Source organism: Apium graveolens, chromosome 7 (assembly GCF_009905375.1).
Source record: "Apium graveolens cultivar Ventura chromosome 7, ASM990537v1, whole genome shotgun sequence".
Lineage (NCBI taxonomy): Eukaryota > Viridiplantae > Streptophyta > Magnoliopsida > Apiales > Apiaceae > Apium > Apium graveolens.
In genome coordinates this window covers 194,394,977-194,420,108 of record NC_133653.1, presented here as the reverse complement: position 1 = coordinate 194,420,108, position 25,132 = coordinate 194,394,977, and the positions used below count along the sequence as shown (strand labels likewise).

At 36.6% G+C, this 25,132-nt stretch overlaps 4 protein-coding genes across 4 annotated transcripts; 1 reads left to right on the top strand and 3 right to left on the bottom strand.

Annotated features, from left to right (window-relative positions):
• Positions 1–8,077: 8,077 nt before the first annotated feature.
• LOC141671038 (cytochrome P450 71B34-like) lies at positions 8,078–10,424 on the bottom strand. Its single transcript, XM_074477119.1, has 2 exons — positions 9,369–10,424; positions 8,078–9,024 (listed from the first exon to the last, which is right to left on the bottom strand). The coding sequence occupies exons 1-2, from the start codon at positions 10,299–10,301 to the stop codon at positions 8,404–8,406; spliced, it is 1,554 nt and encodes a 517-aa protein (XP_074333220.1). The 5' UTR covers positions 10,302–10,424; the 3' UTR covers positions 8,078–8,403.
• A 695-nt stretch (positions 10,425–11,119) lies between these two features.
• LOC141674301 (uncharacterized) lies at positions 11,120–11,995 on the top strand. The gene has a single exon (XM_074481027.1). It carries the CDS (start codon positions 11,120–11,122, stop codon positions 11,993–11,995), a length of 876 nt encoding a protein of 291 aa, XP_074337128.1.
• Positions 11,996–19,985: 7,990 nt separating this feature from the next.
• On the bottom strand, positions 19,986–22,588 carry LOC141672351 (cytochrome P450 71B34-like). Its single transcript, XM_074478924.1, has 2 exons — positions 21,538–22,588; positions 19,986–21,027 (listed from the first exon to the last, which is right to left on the bottom strand). The coding sequence occupies exons 1-2, from the start codon at positions 22,474–22,476 to the stop codon at positions 20,410–20,412; spliced, it is 1,557 nt and encodes a 518-aa protein (XP_074335025.1). The 5' UTR covers positions 22,477–22,588; the 3' UTR covers positions 19,986–20,409.
• Positions 22,589–22,716: 128 nt separating this feature from the next.
• On the bottom strand, positions 22,717–24,837 carry LOC141670686 (putative microtubule-binding protein TANGLED). The gene is made up of 4 exons (XM_074476640.1): positions 24,633–24,837; positions 24,278–24,420; positions 24,096–24,151; positions 22,717–23,917 (listed from the first exon to the last, which is right to left on the bottom strand). Exons 1-4 carry the CDS (start codon positions 24,711–24,713, stop codon positions 23,034–23,036), a joined length of 1,164 nt encoding a protein of 387 aa, XP_074332741.1. The 5' UTR covers positions 24,714–24,837; the 3' UTR covers positions 22,717–23,033.
• Between the last annotated feature and the right edge of the window lie 295 nt (positions 24,838–25,132).

The following is a 25,132-nucleotide window of genomic DNA, read 5'->3' as shown; positions in this document are numbered from 1 at the left end:
GTAATCCAGTTCAACACTCTATGACAAAGCACATCAGCATCAGGTACCACTTCATAAGGGAACATGTGGATGAAGGTACAGTGGAATTGTACTTTGTTCCAACAGATCAACAACTAGCAGATATCTTCACAAAACCACTATGTGAAGCCACTTTTACAAGATTGGTAAATGAACTTGGAATGGTTTCAGGTTCTTTTTCTAAATGTGTCTGGTTTTGTTCTGTTTCATTAGACTTTATGATCAGTATTTACAGAATGTAATCTCTTTGTGTATTCTGTGATTAATTGAAATATGCGTTCAAGTACTGATTGTTGTCTGATATATGTTTCTAAACTCTGATAAGTGATATGTCTGTTTAAGTAACTATTCAATCCTATGAGGATAACTGTGCTAGATACTGACCTAGTAGTCTTCAATAAACAAATGATCCCATGTAAGAAGTAATTATTTTTGTGGAAATCTTATGACACAAGCAAATTCTGATAATTGAGCTTAGTTGAGTTTACTTTGTTTATCTTATTACTAAGTCACAAATTAAAATAATGCTACTCATCTGTTAAGTTCTGATACTAGTAAATCTACTGAATGTACTAAGTGCTGATAAACCTCAATTATCAAAAGAAAAAACAAAAAGATCAAATAATAAAATCAGGTACTCCTTTGAGATCTAGAGTAAAAATGTGGAAGGGACGACCCAAGTGCATTGCTGTTATTAAGTAAATATGCATTAGAAAAACAAAATATTTTCTTGGTGACTTTTCACTCTCTATGATTACTGGAGAAATACTCTGATAATAGCATAAATTCTGATAAGCAGTCGTGACTCACTTACACTGAGAAGCCACTGTAAAATAGAATTTAAAAAGATGCATAAAATTAGCACAAAACAGTTGAGGTGGACTCAAGCATGAACTCATTCATCAGTAGGTTTCAGGATAATGACAGCTCTTTAGCAAAATTTTAGTTATGCCTTATTTCTAAGATGTACTGAAGTGAATCAAACTTTACTCCTTGTCTGAAATTTAGCTTAATGCACACACTAATCACTCCATCTGAATGATGAAAATTACTGTGGTGGTCTATGTTGTTTTAGATAAACAGTCATTGTGTCATTTTGCACTAACTCTGAGGACAAGTTTTGGTTGCATATTCTGACGATTAAGTTCTGAAGAGTATAACTCAAAACTTGTATGAGGATTTACTTAGGTAGGCATTCCTTTTTCGAGTTAAGAAATTATGTTCTGATGACTGTTAAGTTCTGATATAAGTCTAAGTTCTGATATTACAGTCTAATTCTTTACTTGACTTCTCTATGGATAAAATTTGATAACAGTCTCAGTTCAAACTAGAATATGTTGAAGTGGAAGATTAATAGTCACTATGGTTAGGGTTAATGATATTCGTACTTGAACAGTTCACATTTACTTGTTTCTTGTGCGCATTCAACCATGTTTTCTCCTTCCAATGAATGTTATTCTTTTTCCAAGTCTGGGGAGACGAGGTAGAATTAATTCTACCTGTCAGCATTAAATACTTTTACATCTCCTAGCATTCTCTTGCCTATATAAGCAGCCACTTCACATCAGCCTTCCCATCAAATTCTTTCTCACAAACTTACCTTCATACTTTTTCTTTCAAAAACACAATGGTCAGATACAACATGTTTTTGAACTACCAAAACTTCAATATGGAGCTAAGCTGTGCCGACTGGCAGCAGGAATGGCATGTCACGGCCATTCCTGAGGAGATATGGGACTCTGTCCCACAGGAAGTACTGACCCACCTCCTGTTCTTCTATATGGACTACCATCGCCATCTGGAGCGATTGGAGGAGGAAAGGCTGGAAGCTCTCCACCAGCAAGAGCGAATCATCCGACTCGCCATTCTGTTTATCGAGAGTAGGAAGAAGAAATGATTTAATCTCGTCTTCTTCCTGTTTTTCTTCATCATCAGCTTTGTCAGGCTTCTTAGCTAGGACTAAAGCTGTTGATGTTAGGTTTAGCAGCTTAGGGAAATCTTGTATAAATTCTGATGTAATCTCAATTTCATGAATGTATTCACTTGATATATTAATGAAATTTGTTTTTGTTTCAAGCTTTTGTCTCTAAGATATTTTGTAATGCATTGATAAATCCTGATTGATATTCTGATGACCATATAAATTCTGTTTTAATTTAAGTTCTGACTTTCCTTTATCAGTACTTACTCATATGATTTATCTTGTCATTTTCACTTGATTTATTTTCAGAATATTAATGTTGCAGTGAAAAATAATTCAATAAGTGGGAACGGCTTCACTTTTGAATTAAAACTGTTTCACCTTAATTAATGGAATATCTGGGTAAGTGGAACGGTTTTTTTCCTTGAAAACAGGCGAGTGGGTAAGTAATAATTACTGTTTTCTCGAGCCCAGTAACTATCCGTTATTACTGCATGTCTGACAGGTGTCCAACGGTAACATTTTTTTCAGAGTATAAGTACGACAGAGAGAGGATTTCTTTAATCTTTTATTTGCTTCATATTTTTTTCTCTCTACTTGCTTTTACTCTCACTTTCTCTCTTCTTCTCTCGTTGGTTTTTCATATAGACATTTTATCAAACACCTAACAGGCACTTTTTCATCTCAATTTTTCACATGGCACCTAAGGATTTAATCATTGATGGAGCTAAGTTTGTTCCAAACAACTATGCTGCAATTCTTGATCATGCTGAAGCTCCATCTGAATTGCATTGTGTGCAAGATCTTCTTGCACACAGTGAGATTGGGTATGCATTAACCCAACCTTCAGTCTTTTCGAGCCAACAAGTTCTGACGTTTTGGCAGACTGGGCACTTTGATGATGGTGGTAAACATGGCACTCCCAATATTGTTTTCGAAGTGGGTGATTCATCTTATGCAGTTACTCCTGGTACAATATGCAGGGCTCTACATCTCCCAGAAGAGTGTACTTTTTCAATTCCAGAGGAATCAGCTCTTCAGAAGTTAATGGCTAATTTGGGATATGAAAAGAGTTTGGCAAAACTTGGGCAGTTGAAACGGGCTCATATCAGAAGAGAATGGAGCTTCTTCTTCGACTGCATCACCAAAGCTTTTGGGAACAAATGTTCGAATTTTGATGCTATCCCAATTCTGAGTCAGCACATCGGGTATGCTATTATCAATCAAACTCATTTTGATTTTGCAACTGGTATAATTGGTTTTATTGGGGATAGGATGACAGAGGATAGGAATGTTGTCTATTTTGCTAGATTCTATCAACTTATTTATACTTTTTGTACTGATGAACCTCAATTAGTCAGTTCCTCAACCCCACCTTTTAAAGTTGCAAAACGCTACTTTAATGACCTGGTAAATGCTGACACTAAGAAATCAGTGGTTAGACCATTACAGATTCCTCAGTCTGTAAAACAGATCCTAATAAATGTTGATCCTAATACTTATAGATTTGTTTACTCTGATGTTCAACCAACAACAAACACCCAAAAACCATTATCCTCAGCACCTACCACTCATTCTACTCAACCTACCCTCAGGACATATCTCAAATCCTATCTCTCCACTTCACAGACTGTTCAACCCTCATCCTCAGCACCTACTGTGAAGCCTTCATACCTTAAGCCAAAGAGGACAAAGACTGTTCCTCAAACACCTCAAAAGAGAAGGAGGATTGCCTTGAGAGATGAATCTAATACTGAGGAACAGGTTCCTTCTTCAGAACCTGTTGTATGTGAAGCTGAGAAAGAGACTTCTCAGAAGGATTCTGGAATTGGGGGAGCTAGGCTTCTCAAGAGGCTTAGAAGAATGACAGTTCCTGAAACTCCCAAGGAATCCAAATCAACAAAGAGATACAAGAAACAAAGGGCACACAGGCCAGTTTCAGATGATGAAGAGGAAGCTGCTAAGGAAAGGGATCAGGAATTTCTGATCTCACAAGACAAGGAATTTGCTCCAGTCACTTCTTCTCCATCAACTCCATCTAAGGAAGCTGTTTCTAAAAAGGCTACCACCCCATCTGTGTCTCTTGTTGATCCAGGCACAAGTGCTGATATTGATGTTCAAAACTTGGTTGTGTCTGAAGTAATTTTCTTAGAAGCTCCAACAGCAACTAATCCTTCCACAACACCTGTTACTGATGCTGTTCAAACTCCAGAGTTATCTACAACACCTTCTCTGCATCAAGATGCTGATGATCAGACTTTAGGTGAGCATCAGGATATGGCTGTTGATCAGAACTTAGAACCAGATCAGCAATTAGAGGATGCTGAAGCCTCCATTGCTACTCACACTGTTGTCTTATCAGAAGATACTGATTCTTTAAGTTCTGATGCTGCAAATGCTGGAGATACTGGTGATGCTGCTCCAACTGCAGATGCTGATGCAGCAGGTCCTTCAGGACATGCTCCTCAACAGACTATTCTAAAGTCTGAACTGGTTAAGAAGTTTGTTACCAGAGAAGCACCAGTACCTTGGAGTGAAACTCCTGCAGGACAGGAGTGAACTAAGGAATGGAACTCAGTTTCATGTGTTCCAACTGACAAGCATCTTACTGAGTACTTGACAAAAGCTGATGAAATGTTAAATTCTGATGATTTCAAAACCCAGCTTAGAGTCACTGCATTGAGTACTAAACATCTACAAGGTCTTCACTCAACTACTCATGCAGAGCTACACAAGATTCAGGAAGAATTTATCAAACAGGAACAAGTTTGGAAAATTGATAAGAAAAAGTTCTTCCAACCTACCTTTGACAGGATTGCTTATATTGAGAAGACTCAAGATCATCAACAAGCTCAGATTGATGATATTCTGAAAAATCAAGCTTCTCAGTAATCACAACTGACTAAAATCCAATCCTCAGTGGAATTGCTTATCTCTCTTCTACTACCTGCTGATGCCAAAAAGGGGGAGAAAGTAATTAAGTCCAAATGCAAGACTGACAAGACACTGACAGGAAAGGATGATGAAAAAGATGATCAAAGAAACCCTGGAATGGGTAGAGGTCATAGTCAAGGTAGAAGATTCACATCAAGAAAAGCTGAAATCACAAGTCACAGGACAAGTTCTGATACTGGGAAAGAATAAGTTCTGCTGCTGGTAAAAGGATAAGTTCTGATGAACTTTTAGATCTTGATGAGGAAATGTCAAGACAGTTATTTCTTCAGGAAAATCCAGGAATGGACTTGGAAAGTTTAATGGAAGAAGAAGCCAGGCTTAAATCAAAGAAAGTCACATCTAAATCTGAAGCTTCTGGTAAAAAGCCACTTTCAAAACTCAAAGGCATTGTGATCAAAGAAAGGACACATACTGAAGCAACATTGGCTAGATCACAACCGCAGATAGATCCAAGATCCAAGGGTAAAGAAAAGGTTGTGAACCTATCAAGGTTTATGTGCCTCCTGAGGATGAAGAAATTACTGATGAAAAGGATAATCTTGCTCTGACTTCAAGAAAAGTTCTTAAAACAACCTCTGACATGGCTCAAGTTGTTCAGAGTCAAGAGATTGTAAGTTCTGATATTCAGAAGAAGCAAGTAACCTCTGACATAGCTCAAGTTAACTTGATATCAGAAGATAGACCAAAGACACACCTACCAGGATTCACTAAAGCAAAACAGACTCAACCTTTGAAGACTACTGCAAGTGGTTTTGAAGCAAGAGTAGTTAATGGAAAGGAAGCAAGAGATAAAACTGGATTGGGAAGTGCTGATGAAAGAAGAATACATAACACTACCAATGATCCAACTTCCTTGAGTGAACCAGGTATTGGAGCAACTCCTGAGAGATTGAATCAACTGGAATCTGTACAGATGGTTTACCATACCTACTTGAAAGAATACATCTTGTTGTATTTCATGACAGATGGAAGGGTTTATCATATAAGACAAAATGTCATTCCATTGAAGTATTTTGAAGAATTGGAGCATGTACTATTCTTACTTCATGTGGATGACAGAATAACAGGAACTGCTGCAAACTATTTGAAAGAACAGATTCAGAGACAGAAAAGGCTTTATTCTGTTAAGTCTAACAGCACATACGTTCCAAAGTACAGAGATCACAATGGTGATATAGTTGAAATGAAGCCCAACACTGTTAAGATTATAACTACCTTTCTGGGGTACAGGGCTGTTGAATTCAATCTTGAGTCTGATAAAGCTTATTTGATCAGACTGGATCAGGATATAAGAAAAGCAAAGATCAATGATCTCAGAGCTGCAATCTTTCAAATTGGTGAAGATACTGCAGAGCTTAAAGATGCCAAAAGGAGAATGATTGATGAACTCAGATATGCTGAGAAATGTTTGTTGAAGAACTATCTCAGAACAACTCCTGACATCAGAGAGATCAGATGATGAAGCCAAGTCGAAGATCTACAACTGCTTAAATTCTGATATTTGTACAGACTGAAGTTGTTATCAGAAGTTGAATATTGGTAAAGCTTTAAGGACTGTAAGTTGTAGTTATCTAGTCTAATTCTCATGCATTTGTACTTAATGTTTTTGACATCATCAAATATCTGTTAAACTTGTATATTATGCTAATTTACAAGTTGGGGGAGATTGTTAGATATATTTGATAATGTCATGGCTAATATAATTTATGTTTAGATTTCAGATCTTACTTAACAGGACAAATCAGTACTTAACCGTTGATCAGTACTTATACTGGAAGTCAGGACTTAAGGATATCAGTACTTATATTATCAGGAGATAATCATCAGAAGTTAGATATTAGAACTTAAGTGCTGAAGGACGATCAGATAAGGACAGTAGCTGATTAAAGGAAAGAAGATCAAGATAAACATAAGAAGAGATATGCATGAAGAAGGAGTTCCGTGAAGAATGGAATATTTGGAAGAAAAGATATCTGATTGATATATTTTAGGAAGCAGAATTATATTCCATATCAATTAGCGATTATCTTGTAAATGTGTAGTATATAAACACAGACATAGGGTTTACACTATAAGTGTTATCATATTCGAGAAGATTATTCATTGTAACCCTAGCAGCTCTCGTGATATTTGTTCATCACTGAGAGGTAACAGTTTCATATTGTAACAGAGTTTATTGTTTCAATAAAGTTTGTTTTCTGTTACTTAAGATTTTAAAGTTCGATTTGATTGTATTATACACTGTATTCACCCCCTTTACAGTACGTGTGACCTAACAAGGCTGAGTGGAGTTCTCCGGGCAGACGCTGCAGTTTTGATAAAGAGGGAAGAAGCCGAACAGCCAAGTCCCCAATCAATAACTCCCAGAAAATAAAAGCAAAACAAGCCAAAAAGATTTTTTCAAGTACTTGTACATTTCAAACAAAATAAATAAATAATAATAAAAAAAACAGACAATGCGCACAAACGTTCACTCTTATTTTCTTTATCTTCGTCTTTATTTTCCTGCTTTTTACTAACACTTATTTTTTATGTGTTTATTTCAAAATTTTCTCATGTTCCCCATTCCCATGTTTCGAAACAAATAAAGCGTGAATCTAAAAGATAGTTGCTCGAACTAGGAGGGGATAAATGTTGGATCAAGACAATACGGCCCAAGGAGTTATAATTAGGATAATTATAGAACATAATGTAAAGCCCAAAAAGGCCCATTTTATAAGAGAAAACTCATTTGAGACTTGGTATAAATATAAGACCTCAACTGAGAGGTTGATAAATTAAGTAAATAGATGACCTTCTTAATAATAATCTTAGTACTAATAATATTAAAGGAATGTTTCTTAAGTATATCTTACAGCAAGAGTTTATAGGAATCTTATTTGTATCTTCCTGTAAATGTTGTCGGTTAGTAGAGTATGTGGTCGATGTTGTTACTAAAACTTATCCTAAAAGAAGTTAACGCATCTCTGGCCAGTAATTACTGTAAGGAGAAAAAACAAAGCCCTTAGGATTGTATGATAATTTATTCGCAGCACAGTGTCGTGAATTGCCGGAAAGTAATCAACTGACTCAATTGAGGAGACGCAAAATCCTTTCTGAGCTAATTGGTGAAAAAAAAAAATCCACGGTTGTTGGTCCAGCAGTGGGTGCAGAACGAGAAAAAATTAGCACTTTGTTTGCCCGTCGATGATAGCTTTATAATCGACTAGAATTTATTCATCGGCAACTGTGGTGATTAATTTAGGTCTCTATGATCTACCAGACCTTTCCCTAACCTTACTCTTTAAGTTTAGAGTAAGGTTGGCATACTTACTACATTCACCAGGCTCTGTTCTACGAGTCTGTAAGTCTGGTTTTGTACAAGTAGACGCCAACAACAGACTCATGAAAGTAAACTTTAATTACTCAATCACAAAAGATTTAAAATTCATTCATCAGTTTCACAGAGATTTGGACCATCCAACTTTTATTGCATGTAAAGGAGTATCCGGTTGCCTGAAACCAAGGGGTTACTCTATTTGCATTTCATGTTTAATGGGTACCAGATGAAGTGGGAACTTTTTGTTAATAGTCAAGCCAACCTCTTCTTCCATGTTAATGTCTTCAGGTTTCATCCCGCTAGGCAACTGCCAGTCAAAACGGTGCAGCATATTTGCAAGTATGGATTCCACCGACGCTAAACCCATTGTCATTCCTGGACACATTCTACGTCCAGCACCAAATGGAATCAACTCGTAATGCTGACCCTTGTAATCAATCTCACTGTTCTCAAATCTCTCTGGATAAAATTCTTCTGGATTCGACCATGTACTCATGTCTCTGCCAATCGCCCATGCATTAACAAAGATTCTGGTTTTCGGGTATACATTGTAGCCCCCAATCGTACAGTACTGCATTGATTCACGAGGTAGTAGTAGTGGTACTGCAGGGTGCAACCTCAGAGTCTCTTTTATCACCATCTTGAAATACTTGAGCTTCTCTATGTCACTCTCCTCTACTTCTTTCTTATTACCCATAATCTTTCTGATCTCAGCTTGCACCTTTGTCATTACTCGTGGGTTCTTGGCAAGTTCGCTCATTGCCCATACAGTTGTTGCAGAGGTAGTGTCTATTGAAGCAAGAAATAAGTCCTGGAAACAAGAGAAAACATTAATCTTATTTCTGATACCGATCCATCCAATGGACTATGGATTAAACTGCTACAGCCTGACTAAAACTTTAAGTTGCAGAAATCTGCCTAATAGATCATTTTTAATAGCGTCCTTAACATAATGTGGACATCTTATCTAGTCGATGTGCAAATTTATACTCTATGTTAATAAGGAAATTAACACTAGTTCGATAGAACACAAAAGTACCAAAGTAACAAGGGTACCATTTTTTTTACTGTTTAATTATATGGCTTAGGCGGGGTTCGGAATAAACGATATAATAACATTAAACAATGAAAATGTGACAAAGAAGATAATAGTACCATGAAGACAGCTTTAATGTTATCTTTTGAGAGTCGGAGAGGACCAGTTTTATCATTTGACAAAGCAATTAAGATGTCAGTAATGTCTTCATGATCCAACCTGGGCCTGGAAGGTTCAAGGTGTTCTTGAATAACATCCTCATAAAATTGATCGAACTCGTGAAAGCACTTTTCCAGCATCTGACGAAACCCTGTTACTATGTCAATCATCCATCCATAATATGGGAAAAAATCTGCTGCGCAAAAGCCACTAGTCACGAGCAAGGCGTCCTGTATAGTCTTCTGAATTTGTTTTTCCTTGAGCTTCTCCCTCTCAAAGTCAGTGCCAAAAGCAATCCCACATATAATGTTTTTTGCAAGTGAGTATACTTTACTATCGAGTTGGATGGATTTATTGTTAGGTTCTAACGCTACTTGAGAGAGAGCGTTCACAAATTTAGCAATCTCTCGACCTCTAACATGCTGAAACGAACGGACCCTCTTGACAGTAAGAAGTTCTATAACACAAAGCTTACGCATCTCACGCCAGTAATCACCGTAAGGAGAAAAAGAGATATCCTTTCGGTTGTATGATAGCTTCCTCATACCATACGAATCAGGCCTATTGCAGCATTTTATGTCATGAAATTGTAACACCTCTTTTGCCATCTCTGCGGATGAAATAACCAGTGTAGGGACTTGACCAAGTTTTAGGTGCATCACGGGGCCATATTTTTGGGACAGTTTATACAGAGAAAGATGAGGCAACTTTCCAAGTTGGTGAAGGTTGCCAATTATGGGAAGGCTTGAAGGACCTGGGGCTAAGTTTTCGACGCTTTGTTTACTTAAACTTCTGTAGAAAAATGAAGGAAAGGAGAAGACAATGAGAATGGTAATGCCAGTAAGAAGCCATGGCAATGAGAGGGAGCTCAGAGATTCCGAAAAGATTTCCATTATGCCTCAGTACAAAGAAGACAGAGCTGAAAATGCTACCGTACCATTCGATGTCTATCTCTTTATCCTGGAACTATGATATATGGACTTGTGAGGTGTTGGTTCAAATTATCAAACGCTCAATATTGTACTCAAAAGATAACATTTTTGTGGATTGCACTTCGTCATATGGTAACTATCTCGTATCCTTATCAAATCTAACCTTAAGATATTGAAGTTTCCTGAAAATTTAAAATAATTAGAATACTAATTTTGTTAGTGTGATACGTATAGGGGTGGCCCTGATCGTAGACAGACTAGTTTCCAAAATAAGTCCCCCATATTTTATAGGTGTGTATATATGTAAGTGTGTTTTTTTATTTATAATTATTTTTTATTTATTTTATTTATTTTTAGTTTTTAATTTAGTTTTTAGTACTTGAAAAATTAGTATATAATATTCAATTATTAAACTTATTTTTTTTGACTAATATTCAATTTATTTTAGTATTTAATATTCATACTTTTACTGTTTTAAACATTTAATTCATTTAATTTTTCTTTCAAATTAAACATCCAATTAATTTTGTAAGTTAATAATTTTTGTTTTATTAAACAAGTACTAATATGGTAAAGTTACTCAAATTTGCAAGAGACCAGTGAGAAACACGTAGCTAGCTACTATTAGATTCATTCAATCAAATCTTCTACGACTAAAAGCTGGATTAATAAGTAAAGAGGTCAATTTTCCTTTGGATTTCTTGTTTATAACAACAGATTATATTAATATTGGAGTATTTTATTCATTTCATATTCACAAATCTGAGAAAAATAGATCAATGGTTCCGATAAGAAAATATAAGTGGAGAGGTGAGAAGAGAAAGGAGAAAAGGAGAAGAGAAGCTCTTCAAAAGACTCATGTAGGCTCTCTGGACAAGTATTTTCTAAAAAATACAGTTGAGAATGTGGTTGTTGATGAAATGGATATTGGGTATAGTATTAATAGTGATGTGAATAATGCTACTGTAGTTGAAAATCAATTTGTGAATGATGAAAATGAGAATGAAAATGTAAATGAAAATGAGAACCAAAATTCTAATGGTATTGAGGATGACAGTGAAAGTGAGGAAGAGAATGAAAAATTGGGTGCTGGGGATAATTTCTCTTTTGATGTTGATGATCCGGGATATTGGAGTATAATTGAAAATAACAAGATAGAGTTTTTGGTTGAGAGGGGTCCGAAAAGAGTCAAAAATGTAACTTTTCCTAAGGATATTTATGATATGAGTTTTTCTTCTAGACATTACATTAGAGATTTTCCAAATGGGGAAAAGCGGGATAGAAAGTGGTTAATATATTCAGTTGTTTTAGATAAAGTATTTTGCTTTTGTTGTAAATTATTTGCCCAAAACAATTTGGTGGGTCGGTTAGGTGAAGAGGACATTAATGATTGGTATAACATCTCACAACGTCTTAGAAGTCTTGAACGAAATTCACATCACATTGAATCTATTGTACATTGGGTAGAATTGGATAAAAGATTGAAGTTGAGTGTCACAATTGATTCAACTGTACAAGAAAAAATCACTCGAGAAGAAGCATTGGAAACAAGTGTTAGAGAGAATTCTTGCTACGTGAAAAGACTTGGGAGAAATAATTTGGCATTTCGGGGTAATAGTGAAAAAATATATGAAAATAATAATGAATTTTTTTAACAAATGATAGAACTATTTGCTGAGTTTGATCCTGTTATGCAAGAACATACTCGTCGTATTTTACAAGGTGAGACACATTATCATTATTTGAGCCACAAAATTCAGAACGAGATGGTACAACTACTGGCCCGAGAGGTCAAAGGTGTAATCATTGATAGAGTTAAAGATGTAAACTATTTTTCAATTATATTAGATTGTACCCGGATGCAAGTAATGATGAATAAATGTCTCTTGTCTTAAGATGTGTGAATGTCTCAGAAAGTCCAATCAGAGTTCAAGAATTTTTTATTGATTTTCTAAAGGTCTATGATATATCAGACCTTGAATTGTATAATGAACTCGTAGAGATATTAAATGTCTAAAGAAAGGTTAAGTGGCTTAACTATGTTATCAATAGAAAAGAATATGGTTGAAAAACTTGATTATATAAATTTGATTGATATTTTTGTTAGAAAATTAGGATTTTAGAACTTAATTTAATTATTTCTTGATATTAATCCTAAAATCTAATGATTGGAAATTGTTCAATGATATTTGAACTTAAATTTTCATGTATGGTTTTAAGAATTTTCTTAATGAAATCCATAGAGAAATAGAGTTGAAACTAGTAGCTTGTAAAAGCTTGAAATGGAGAATGTGTCATTTGTCCCACATTGAAAATAAATAAAGTGAGGATTTTATTTATTTATGATTTAATTTTTTAATTAGAATTAATTTATCAGTCGGGCTGGGTTATTGTCTCTGTTGGGCTTGGACACTTTGTAAGTGGGCTGAGTCAGATTCAATGAATCTGGACATGTAACTGATAAATAAAGATTCATAATTAAAAACATTAAAACTGATTTAATGTGTGGATTAAATACAAAAGCTGTTACATTTTATTTAAATTCAAAATCAGCAGTTTTGATTTATGTATTAAATGAGCAGTTTTGATTTCTGATATTAATGTATATTAAAGTCTATTAATGTCAAGGTTGTAAGTTACACTTAGCCTCTACTATAAATAGAGGGCCTAAGTTGTTGATGAAACATACCACACAACATTCTCTTCTCTTCTCCCTCTCTGCATTTTCTCTCCCACAGAAACACAAGTTCGAAGTGTTGTAGGTTGGTTTTTCCGGCGACTGAGGTGGAGGTTTTGTTGCTGCTGTTAACATCAACTCCGAGCTGTTTTATCCTGGTGGAGATATTGCACGCATCCCAAACGCAGTAGGTAGGGGGCAATATTCTCTTCAAGAGCAGCCAGGACTTCGAGCAAGGCCTGGTGACTCAGCTGTGATCATTTTTTCTTGGCATTTTGTATCTGTGCACCATTATTTTCATTCACTGTTGAAAGCTATGGTTTCGGGTACATCTTCGTTTCTCTCTTCGTTATTTCAGTTACTGATTTTGTTTACATGCATGCTTTGTTTTGTTGACTGTGGTCTTGGCCTGAACTTGCTAAATTCTTTATACACTTGCCTCTATGTTGCAATATTTGTTAGTGAAATTTTCAACATTCTTGAAGAGAATATTAGTTATTTAGAATTTAGCATAATGGTTAACGAAAGTGAGGTTATCGTTAGTGGTGGTAGCGGTTCGGGTGCAACTGCTGGGGCCATTGATTGGACCACCTATAGTTTTCCACAAGCTGTTGAACTAACCAGTTTACCGGAGAAATTCAACGGTGGCATTGGCTTTTCTCGCTGGCAGAAAAGGATGAAGTTGTGGCAGACTATAAAGGGTCTGTGGCCGGTTGTGGAATATGAGAAACCAGTAGTGGATCAAGAGAAGGCTGACACAGTTAAGGCTTTTGCAAAGTGGGCTGAGAAGGATGGAGTGGCTAGGGCTGCCATTCTGGCGGCACTAACAAATACTTTGTTTGATGTCTATTCTTCTGATGCCTACTCTGCAAAACTCTTATGGGAGAAGCTGGACCAGACATATAATACTGACACACAAGGTCTAGAAAAGTATTCTGTGGCAAGGTTCCTCGAGTTCAAGCTGGTGGACAATAAATCCATGACTGAGCAGGTGCATGAGTTCGAGATGATAGTGCATGCTTTGAAGGAGTCTGGAATGAATCTCCCGGAGAAGTTCAAGGTGATGAGTATGATTGAAAAGCTCCCGAAGTCTTGGGAAGAGTTCTCTCTCTCCCTGAAAAGACCAGAAGGAGAGATCACCTGGACCAACCTTATGCTGGACATCTCGGTGCAAGAACAACACAAGTCCAAACAGGGACATGTAATGCCAACTGAACACGGTACCTCAAAGGTAAACATAGCAACTATAGGACAAAAGAGGAAGGCTTTTGCTAAGAAATCTAATAGTAATAAACCTAAGAGTGACAAGGACAAGTCCAATAAACCCAAGGCAAACAAACCATGCTGGTCTTGTGGGCAGGTTGGGCATTGGAGTAAGGACTGCCCTACGAAGAAAGCGAAGAAAACCGAGGTAGCACAAGCGAATGTTGTGCTTGGAACCGCAAGTGGGCCTGTAGTGAACATGGTTGTTGGTGAGGCTACGGCTTCTGAAACCGACGTTGACCGGTATGTATCCTACAACCCTGTGATATTTTCTACCTATCTGTCAAATGAATGGTTGATAGATACTGGAGCTAATGTACATATTGGTGCTGATATTAGTTTATTTGTATCTTATCAACAGAGTCATAGTCTGACTGTGAAGATGGGGAATGCTAGTGCTGCTCAAGTACATGGAGTTGGAAACGTGGATCTGAAGTTCCCTTCAGGACGTATTCTATCTCTGACGAGAGTGCATCATGTTCCCAACATGCGTAGAAATATAATAAGTGGAAGCTGTTTAGTTTCTAGTGGTTTTGAAATTTCGTTCAAATGTAATAAAGTAGTTCTTATTCACACTGGTACATTCTTTGGCAAGGGTTACTTGTCAAATGGTTTATTTGTTATTAATGCTGATCCCGTTTTGGGAAATTTGAATAATAATGTTATTCCCTCTGTTAACTATATTGAATCCTCGAATATATGGCATGCTAGACTAGGTCATTTAAACTTTGGTGCTCTTAAGAACATGATGAACTTAGAGTTGATACCAAAACATATAATAGAAAAGAATTCTAAATGTCAAGTATGTGTGTCTGCTAAACAAATAAGGAAACCTTTTCATAACGTTGTTAGGGATTCAGACTTGTTAGATTTAGTACACACTGATATTTGTGAATTTGGTGGTGTGTTGACCAAGGACCAGTTTAGATACTTCATTACTTTTATAGATGATAGTAGTAGATACTGTTATGTTTATTTACTTAAACATAAGGATGAAACACTTAGTAAATTCATTATATATAAAACTGAAGTAGAAAAACAAACTAGTAAGTTACTTAAAAGGTTGAGATCTGATAGAGGTGGTGAGTATACGAGTAATGCTTTTAATGAATTTTGTGCAAACAATGGTATAATTCATGAAGTTACTCCACCATACACACCTGAGTCTAATGGGGTTGATGAGCGAAAGAACAGAACATTTAAAGATATGATTAATAGTATGCTTATTAACTCTGGGTTGCCTAAATACATGTGGGGAGAGGCTCTAAATACGGCTTGCCATATTTTGAATAGAGTCCCTCTGAAACACATGGATAAAACACCCTTAGAGTTATGGAAAAGCAGGATGACTAGTCTTAAGTATCTTCGTGTGTGGGAGTGCCTTGCTAAGGTGCTTGTTCCTGAACACAAGAGAAAGAAACTAGGTCCAAAGACTGTTGACTGTATCTTTCTGGGCTATCTTGACACCACTACAGCTATGAGATTTTTAGTGTTAAAATCTGACATAGATGGTATAGTGGCAAACACGATAGTTGAATTTCGAGATGCGACATTCTTTGAGGATGTCTACCCTATGAAGACTGGAATACCTGAAATGACTTCTGAGGAAGATCCTACTCACACATCAAGTTCTATTCCTGATCATGTGGAAAAGATGACAAATGTGGGGGCGGAACCTAGTAGTAGCTCTATTCCTAAGGAACTAGAGGAACCAAGGAGAAGTAAGCGTGCAAAGGTAGTCAAGGATTTTGGAGGTGATTTCATCACTTACAATATCGAGGACGAACCTTTAACTTTCCGACAAGCTATGGATTCTTCTGAGTCAAGGCACTGGAAGGGCGCTGTGAAGAGTGAAATTGACTCTATTGTTTCTAATGGAACATGGGAGTTGGTTGATCTCCCTCTTGGGTGTTCTACTATTGGGTGCAAATGGGTCTTTAAAAGGAAGTTGAACCCTGACGGCTCAATAGACAAGTACAAAGCTAGACTGGTAGCTAAGGGTTTTAAGCAAAAGGAAGGAATTGATTACTTTGATACATACTCTCCGGTTGCAAGAATGGTAACAATCCGAATGCTTATAGCATTGGCTTCAGTCCATGGTCTTATCGTCCATCAGATTGATGTAAAGACAGCTTTTCTTCATGGTGAACTTGAAGAAGAGATTTATATGGATCAGCCTGAAGGATTTGTTGCATCAGGCAATGAAAGGAAAGTATGTAAGTTGATCAAATCCATCTATGGCTTGAAACAAGCTCCCAGAGATTGGCATAAAAAGTTTGATGAAACTGTATTGCCTTTCAGTTATAAGACTAATGAAAGTGATAAGTGTGTCTACACTAAAGTTAAAGGTAATGAATGTGTTATTTTGTGCCAATATGTGGATGACATTTTACTGTTTGGAACCAATATTGAGATTATTAACGAGACTAAAGAGTTCTTGAAAAGGCATTTTGAAATGAAGGATATGGGTGAGGCAAGTGTGATTCTTGGAATCAAACTGATTCATTCCACTGAAGGAATAACCTTGACTCAATCTCATTATATAGAGAAATCTATACTTGAGAAATATGGTTATTCACAGTGTAGAATCGCTAGTACACCCTATGATTCGAAAGTTGCCCTTGTCAAGAATACTTCAGGAGTGCCTGTGTCTCAGTTAAGGTATTCTCAGATTATTGGGAGCTTGCAGTATCTTGCTAACTGTACTAGACCAGATATTTCATATTCTGTGTCTAAATTGGCTAGATATACAAGCTGTCCAAACAGAACTCATTGGGATGCTCTTGATAGAGTACTTAGATATCTAAAAGGCATAATGTACCTTAGTTTACACTACAGGAGATTTCCTGGTGTGCTTGAAGGGTACAGTGATGCAAGTTGGATAGCTAAGAAGTCTGGTTCCAATGGAGTGACTGGATACGTGTTCACCTTAGCTGGTGGAGCAATATCCTAGAAGTCAAGCAGACAGACTATAGTTACTCGGTCTACTTTTAAGGCTGAGTTGTGTGCACTTGATGCCACAGGGACGGAGGCTGAATGGTTACACGGACTTATGTCTGCAATACCTGTAGTAAGCAGACCGCTTCCTGCTATTGCTATTCACTGTGATAGTCGAACAACTATCGACAAGATTAGTAGTAAAAAGCATAATGCTAAAACTAAGAGACACATCCAAGTTAGACTCAAGTCTATAAGGGGTTTAGTGACTGATAGGATCATAGCTATAGAGTTCATAGGAACTCAGAATAATATAGCTGATCCTCTTACTAAAGGACTGGAACCTGCAGTGGTCCTTAAGTCAAGGTTGGGGATGGGACTGTCAACCCATCATAATTCATCAACAGTGGGAACCCAATACATATGAGAGGAGATCCCTCGAAGTGTATTCAATGGGTAATAACAAGCTGTAAGGATGAATTGGTAGTACCTTTGCTACATAGTTGATACTATAGTATCTGAGTCTATCCCCTGTAAACCTAGAAGGTACTGACACTGCTAGAAAAGCAAGAGTGTTAAAACTCTGAATGGGGTCAAGTCATTTGACGAGATAGAAGCAGTATATCTCTGGAGATGCCCAGCTAAGCGAATGTAATTGTGTGGTCGCAATTAGAGGATAGGGTTAATCCTTGAAGCATTCGACGAACAGGATCGAGACATGACCATTAATGTCTCAAAGCCGTAGATTGGCACCATAGCCTTTGACTTGCGTCGTCTATGGAACATGGTTATAATAAACGGATTAAGATTCAAGGTGAAACATTCCATCTGAATCCGATAGCCATTGAAGTAGAGGACTTAGGAGGGTTCAAACCCGGAAGGGTACCTACTCTGAAAAACAAGTCATGATGAAAAACCTGATCGCATTTCTGTATGGATTTGTGGGGGATTGTTAGAAAATTAGGATTTTAGAGCTTAATTTAATTATTTCTTGATATTAATCCTAAAATCTAATGATTGGAAATTGTTCAATGATATTTGAACTTAAATTTTCATGTATGGTTTTAAGAATTTTCTTAATGAAATCCATAGAGAAATAGAGTTGAAACTAGTAGCTTGTAAAAGCTTGAAATGGAGAATGTGTCATTTGTCCCACATTGAAAATAAATAAAGTGAGGATTTTATTTATTTGTGATTTAATTTTTTAATTAGAATTAATTTATCAGTCGGGCTGGGTTATTGTCTCTGTTGGGCTTGGACACTTTGTAAGTGGGCTGAGTCAGATTCAATGAATCTGGACATGTAACTGATAAATAAAGATTCATAATTAAAAACATTAAAACTGATTTAATGTGTGGATTAAATACAAAAGCTGTTACATTTTATTTAAATTCAAAATCAGCAGTTTTGATTTATGTATTAAATGAGCAGTTTTGATTTCTGATATTAATGTATATTAAAGTCTATTAATGTCAAGGTTGTAAGTTACACTTAGCCTCTACTATAAATAGAGGGCCTAAGTTATTGATGAAACATACCACACAACATTCTCTTCTCTTTTCCCTCTCTGCATTTTCTCTCCCACAGAAACACAAGTTCGAAGTGCTGTAGGTTGGTTTTTCCGGCGACTGAGGTGCTGGTCGAGGTGGAGGTTTTGTTCCTGCTGTTAACATCAACTCCGAGCTGTTTTATCCTGGTGGAGATATTGCACGCATCCCAAACGCAGCAGGTAGGGGGCAATATTCTCTTCAAGAGCAGTCAGGACTTCGAGCAAGGCCTGGTGACTCAGCTGTGATCATTTTTTCTTGGCATTTTGTATCTGTGCACCATTATTTTCATTCACTGTTGAAAGCTATGGTTTCGGGTACATCTTCGTTTCTCTCTTCGTTATTTCAGTTACTGATTTTGTTTACATGCATGCTTTGTTTTGTTTTATACACTTGCATCTATGTTGCAATATTTGTTAGTGAAATTTTAAACAATTTTTGCATCAAAAAATGCAAGACGTGTTATATTTAAATAATATAATAAGATTAGTTTGCATAATATTTTGTTTTTCCCTCTTATTAGTATATTTGTAGCTCTCGATATATATTTTGTACTTGATTTATTAATTTATAAGGACCCCATAATTTGAGTTCGCATAGGCCCCTTAATTCTCAGGGTCGGCCCTGTATATATATAGGGGTTGTCGCGTAGTTGTGATAGAGAGGGCTGTCAAACGGATAATTCGAATACGGATATGCCGCATCCGCAATCATCGGATTCGAATACGGATAATATCCGCTTTTATTTCGGATACGGATAATATCCGCTTTTTTTCAGAAACGAATGCGGATATTTCGCACGAATATCAGATTTTTTGAATTTTTTGTTACCCCTACCGTTTTGACGATGATTATAAAACATTTTTTACGAATAATATATTTATATATGTATAAAGTATGTGTACAATTATATAAAATTTGTATAAACGTATTATTTAATACATTTACACACACTAAAAACTAAAAAAATAAATTTTAAATTATATATAATTATATATTTATAAAATTTAAATATTATATATGTATTTAGTTTCAGATTTGAATACCCCGAATTCGGATACAGATAATATCCGATTTTTCTCGGATACGATATCCGCTTTTTCTCGGATACGGATGCAAATTTTTCGGACGAATATCGGATTTTTCGAATTTTTTTGACAGCCCTAAATAGAGCTACCGCAAAGTGTATCTCAGCCAAGTTTGTTAGGAATAATTGGTCAATATATGTAATCGCATCATCTCTGATGAATCATGTGTATATTTATCAACTTTAGCAAAATAAAAACACCAATTATGGTACCTAGGCGACAATCAATCTTTTACACTATTTATCCATTATTACAATAAAAAGACTATTAATCTTTTACAATAATAGAAATGGGTTTGCACTGGAAAACTAAGAACTGCTGTAGGATAATATTCATAGATTGAACAAAATATCCAAATGCATATAGAAGGCCACAACATTCTTATGATGAGCATAAAGTTCATTACTCAGTTTGAATATATTTTGTTATTGAATATAATCAATTACCGGTGCTACTTCAGATACTTAGGCATCCATGTACCTCCAGGGAGGCCTTGACTCCCAAAGTCTTATTACCAAGAAAGGTATTCCCTAGCTAGTTTGAAGACAAGGGATTCCTCAGTTTAAAAACTTATGTTTGATAGGCACAAGTTGAAGCGGAAACTTCTTGTTCACAGTCAGGCCAAACTCTTCTTCCATGTTGATGTCATCAGATTTCATCCCGTTAGGCAACTGCCAGTCAAAACAATGCAGCAGATTTGCAAGCATAGATTCCACCGATGCCAAGCCCATTGTCATTGCAGGACACATTCTACGACCAGCACCAAATGGAATCAACTCGTAATGCTGGCCCTTAAAATCAATCTCACAGTCCTCAAATCTCTCTGGATAAAACTCGTCCGGCTTTGACCATATACTAGTGTCTCTGCCCATAGCCCATGCATTAATAAAGATCCTGGTTTTGGGGTATACGTTGTAGCCCCCAATCTTACAGTATTGCATTGTTTCTCGAGGTAATAGTAGTGGCACTGGAGGATGCAACCTGAGGGTCTCCTTCACCACCATCTTCAAGTACTTGAGTTTCTCTATTTCTTTCTCATCTACTTGTGCTTTATTTCCCACCACATTTCTGATTTCAACTTGCACTTTTCTCATTACCCGTGGGTTCTTGGCAAGCTCGCTCATAGCCCATACAGTTGTCCCAGAACTAGTATCAATTGACGCCAGAAATAGATCCTGTAAACAGGGGAATGCATTCATTTTTGGGTTCATGATGGACAGTCAGCAAACAGATGTACACTATTTCATCTAAAACAATTCAGATGTAAAATAAATTTCTAATCACCCATACTACCACCGAATATCCAATAATTTTACCTATGAACTTACACATTATTGACATGTTGATTCAAATAGTCTTCACAGTCATTAATGTCAATTCGATGAAGTAAAAATTTCATTATAACTGATTGGAATTAGACAATTAGTCTATGATTTTGAATTAAAGTTCTAGCTCATATGTGATGAAGTGATGAGTCACTGTTGTTTGCTTAAGTGTAGCAATCTTAAACTTACTATGTGCCTTTGTTTACAAACTCTGCCTATATGGAATCATTGTCAAGGGTCAAGCGCGCCTTTGAGCTCTGACTACAGACACCTCATAATTTAAATTTGTAGCTTAGAAGGGTTTGCAGTAAAACTTAACCTACACAAGTGCTATAATGAGGGAAAAATATAAAGATTTACCATGAAAACAGCTTTAATGTGATCTTTTGAGAGATTGATAGGGGCAGTTTTATCATTGGACAAAGCAATCAGAATATCAGTTATGTCTTCATGATCCAACCTGGACCTAGAAGGTTCAAGATGCTCTTGGATGACACTCTCAGAAAATTTATCGAGTGCATCAAAGCTCTTTTCCATCTTGTGGCGAAATCCGGTAATTAAATCAATTATCCATCCATAATATGGAAAGAAATCGGCTGCACAAAAACCACTAATCACGATCATGGCATCCTGTAAAGTCTTCTGAATCTCATTTTCCTTGAACTTCTCACGTCCAATGTTAGTGCCAAAAGCAACCTCGCATATGATATTTTTGGCAAATGTCAATATTTTCTTATCAAGGTGGATGGATTTATTGTTAGAATCCAAAGCTTCCTTTGAGATGTTGTTCACCAATTTAGCAATCTCTTGGTCTCTAACATTTTGAAAGGAACGAACCCTCTTTAAAGTAAAAAGTTCTATAACACAAAGCTTACGAATCTCTCTCCAGTAATCACCATACGGAGAAAAAGTGATGTCCTTGCGATTGTATGATAGTTTCCTTGTACCACAAGAATCAGGCCTACTACAACACTTTGAATCATGTGTTTTGAGCACCTCCTTTGCCATCTCTGGGGACGAGATGACCAGAAGAGGGACTTGGCCAAGCTTTAGGTGCATGATAGGGCCATATTTCTGGGACAGCTTGTACAGTGAAAAGTGAGGCAGTTTTCCAAGTTGGTGAAGGTTGCCTATGATGGGAAGCCTTGATGGACCTGGGGGTAGGTTTTCCCATTTATCAGTTATTGGATATTTTTGAAGACAAAACCAAGGAAGGAAGAAGAGGAGGAGGAGAAGGGGAATGACTGTTAAAAGCCATAACAATGAGATAGAGTCGAGGTATTCAGGGAAAATTTCCATGAGTAATGTGTAGGATCAGTAACACTTCATTAGTACTCTTTCTGTTTGCAAGAAGCATAAAAAGACAATGAGAGAAGCTAGAATGAATTTCCGTTTTACCTAATCACGTGGTGATTTTGCATTCCTACCCAAATATTTGGTTTTTATTCTACCACACAAGGAATGCTGTATTAAATTGAACAATCATATGCCAAATAAAGATGCTTAACTCTATACGGCACTAATCTTTGGCCACAACAAACATAGAAACAGACATATTTCAGTTGTACAAATATACAGACATATTTCAGTTGTACAAATAAACAGACATATTTCAGTTGTAATTTACTTCTTCAAAGTAAACAACAAAGATGAACTTCAAAAAAGATCACTTCATTGGACTTCCAGGAAAAAAAGATCACTTCATTGAAAGACATATTATTGAAATGAATCTTATATGAGAGTATGAGACGCAACTCACAATGGAAAATCAAACTTGTCAAGGAAACAATTTTCCCATTGATTAAAAATATGAAAAATGATTATAAACATCGAAAAATAATCTTCCTTATTATCCTTCAAATTCTACGAGAGGAGAACTGCATTGGTATAGAAGTACTTGGTCTTTGTTTGAGTCCACTCATCATCATCTTGGCCCCATCAATATTGTTTATAGACTTTCTACTTCTCAATGGAGAAACCAATTTGTTTGCTAATCTTGATGGCGAAAATGATCTGCGCACCCCATCCATGTTGGTTACTGATTTTCTACTTTTTAATGGCGAAGCCAGTTTGTTGGCCAATCTTGATGGCGAAAATGATCTACGCAACTTTGTTGCAGTTGACATTTTTGGCGATTTTCTGATCAAACTTGAAGGTCTTGTTGGGGATAAGCTAAGTGGTGGGCTCTTGATCTTCACTTGAAACTTTGACGCTGAAGCAGGGGATTTGATCAAGAACTTATGAGGAGTTGTTGGTCGGTTTTTGGCAATCATTGGAGACTTTGTTTTGTAGAATTTCGGCTGATCTTTTGTTGGTGATGAATGGAACAATGGGTTGGGAAAAAGTACTGCTTTCTTAGCCCATGGTTTATGCCTAGGGGACACTCTGTTGGCAGAAAAACGGCAATTTTCTTTGTCATTCTCCCTTTTCTTAGGTGGTGAAATCTTGAAATTTATCCGAGATTTAGCCCGTTGTAGTGGTGGAGGATCAGCTCCTAACCTAATAGATTGCAAGGCAGTTTGTTTCTCCCTCTTTCTTCGTACCCGGAGTTCAGAATTTTCGAGGCTTGGCCTTTGTTTTCGCCTCACATTGAGTGGAGTTTTTGGGTCATCACCGGCATCTAATATGTTTGTTGGTTCAATTGTTGCCACAATTTCTTTAGCAAATTGACTTGCTTGCAGTATTTCTCCCACTGTTTCTCCTAGTAGCATTGCTGGCAATGACATTCGGCGCCATTCGCCTGAATTTTTATACAAATTCAATCAACCCCATATACCAATTCCGATCAAAACTCACTCATTCACAGATAAGCTCACACACACAAGCACAAGCACACTGAATTAAGACTATCATTGTACAAATATATATGCAAATTGTACATGTAAAAAATATTGTTCTCGAGGGGATTAAGAAATGACCTCTATTCGTAGGCAATGAACCAGGTGGAGATTTCTTAGGAGTAGCATTCCGGATTCTACAATTTTAACAAGAAAATAAAGAAACCCCGTTTTAGAAAACACTACAAACCAATCAAAACCAAGAAAAACATTGAATCTTTAGGCATAAAACAACCCAAAATTAAAGGGGGCAAAATGATTACCTTGCAGATTCTTGTTTGCATCTGAGACTAGTTTTTAAATAGACTCTAGTACTGCGTGGACTCAAACTCACACCTGATATAACTTTTCTCCCTCCTGTAACTGTGTATTGAAGCTCTTGTAATCTAGCCACACATTTATCCACCTACAAGTCACACTCACATCATCAAAAATTTTGAACGCATACATGTATACAGAGAGAGAGAGAGGGTATTAATCTATATATAAAGGGGGAGAGAGAGAGGGGGGTACTGATCTATATATTCAGGGAGAGAGACAGAGAGGGGGGGGGGGAGGGAGAGAGAGGTACTAATCTATAAATTCAGAGAGAGAGAGAGAGATGTGTGTGTGTGTTACCTTGTCAACAGTTTCTCTAAGAAGGGTGGGATTGAGAGGAGCCACCATTTTCTTGAGCTTTGGTGGGCTTCTTGCAACCATTTTCAACCAATCACTAATACCTCTGTCTCTCTGTGTCTCTCTCGGTAGAGGATATATGTAGTTACAAACTGAAGAAATTAAGACAATGGGGGTTGTTAATGTTTCAATGTGGGAACATGATCAACTTGCTTTTGTTGTAACGGATACTCCTACTTATGTTCCAACGGTCGAATGTACACATACATACATACACAATGTGTATATACAAATAGACCTCTACGACTACAAGTCTACAGCTAAACATTTCTGAAACGGCTATTTTTCCATTTTGACCATTAATTAAAATTTTTAATAGAATTATTGGGTACAAATTACTTACGTTACATGTTTGTTTTTATGTTGTAAAAGTCAACAAGTGTACTCCAGCTTATTTTGGTCCCTCGTGTAATTACACCATCCGTTTGAAGTCTTAAAATCTA

What these genes read in the sequence shown, in the direction of transcription:
- LOC141670686 (XM_074476640.1), bottom strand. Translation starts at nt 24,713, where the DNA reads ATGGTTGCAAGAAGCCCACCAAAGCTCAAGAAAATGGTGGCTCCTCTC. An exon ending in TTAGAGAAACTGTTGACAAG is followed by an intron (nt 24,421 to 24,632) that starts GTAACACACACA and finishes TGTGACTTGTAG; the next exon opens with GTGGATAAATGTGTGGCTAG. An exon ending in TGCAAACAAGAATCTGCAAG is followed by an intron (nt 24,152 to 24,277) that starts GTAATCATTTTG and finishes TTAAAATTGTAG; the next exon opens with AATCCGGAATGCTACTCCTA.
- LOC141671038 (XM_074477119.1), bottom strand. Translation starts at nt 10,301, where the DNA reads ATGGAAATCTTTTCGGAATCTCTGAGCTCCCTCTCATTGCCATGGCTT. An exon ending in ACATTAAAGCTGTCTTCATG is followed by an intron (nt 9,025 to 9,368) that starts GTACTATTATCT and finishes TCTTGTTTCCAG; the next exon opens with GACTTATTTCTTGCTTCAAT.
- LOC141674301 (XM_074481027.1), top strand. Translation starts at nt 11,120, where the DNA reads ATGGTTCCGATAAGAAAATATAAGTGGAGAGGTGAGAAGAGAAAGGAG.
- LOC141672351 (XM_074478924.1), bottom strand. Translation starts at nt 22,476, where the DNA reads ATGGAAATTTTCCCTGAATACCTCGACTCTATCTCATTGTTATGGCTT. An exon ending in ACATTAAAGCTGTTTTCATG is followed by an intron (nt 21,028 to 21,537) that starts GTAAATCTTTAT and finishes CCCTGTTTACAG; the next exon opens with GATCTATTTCTGGCGTCAAT.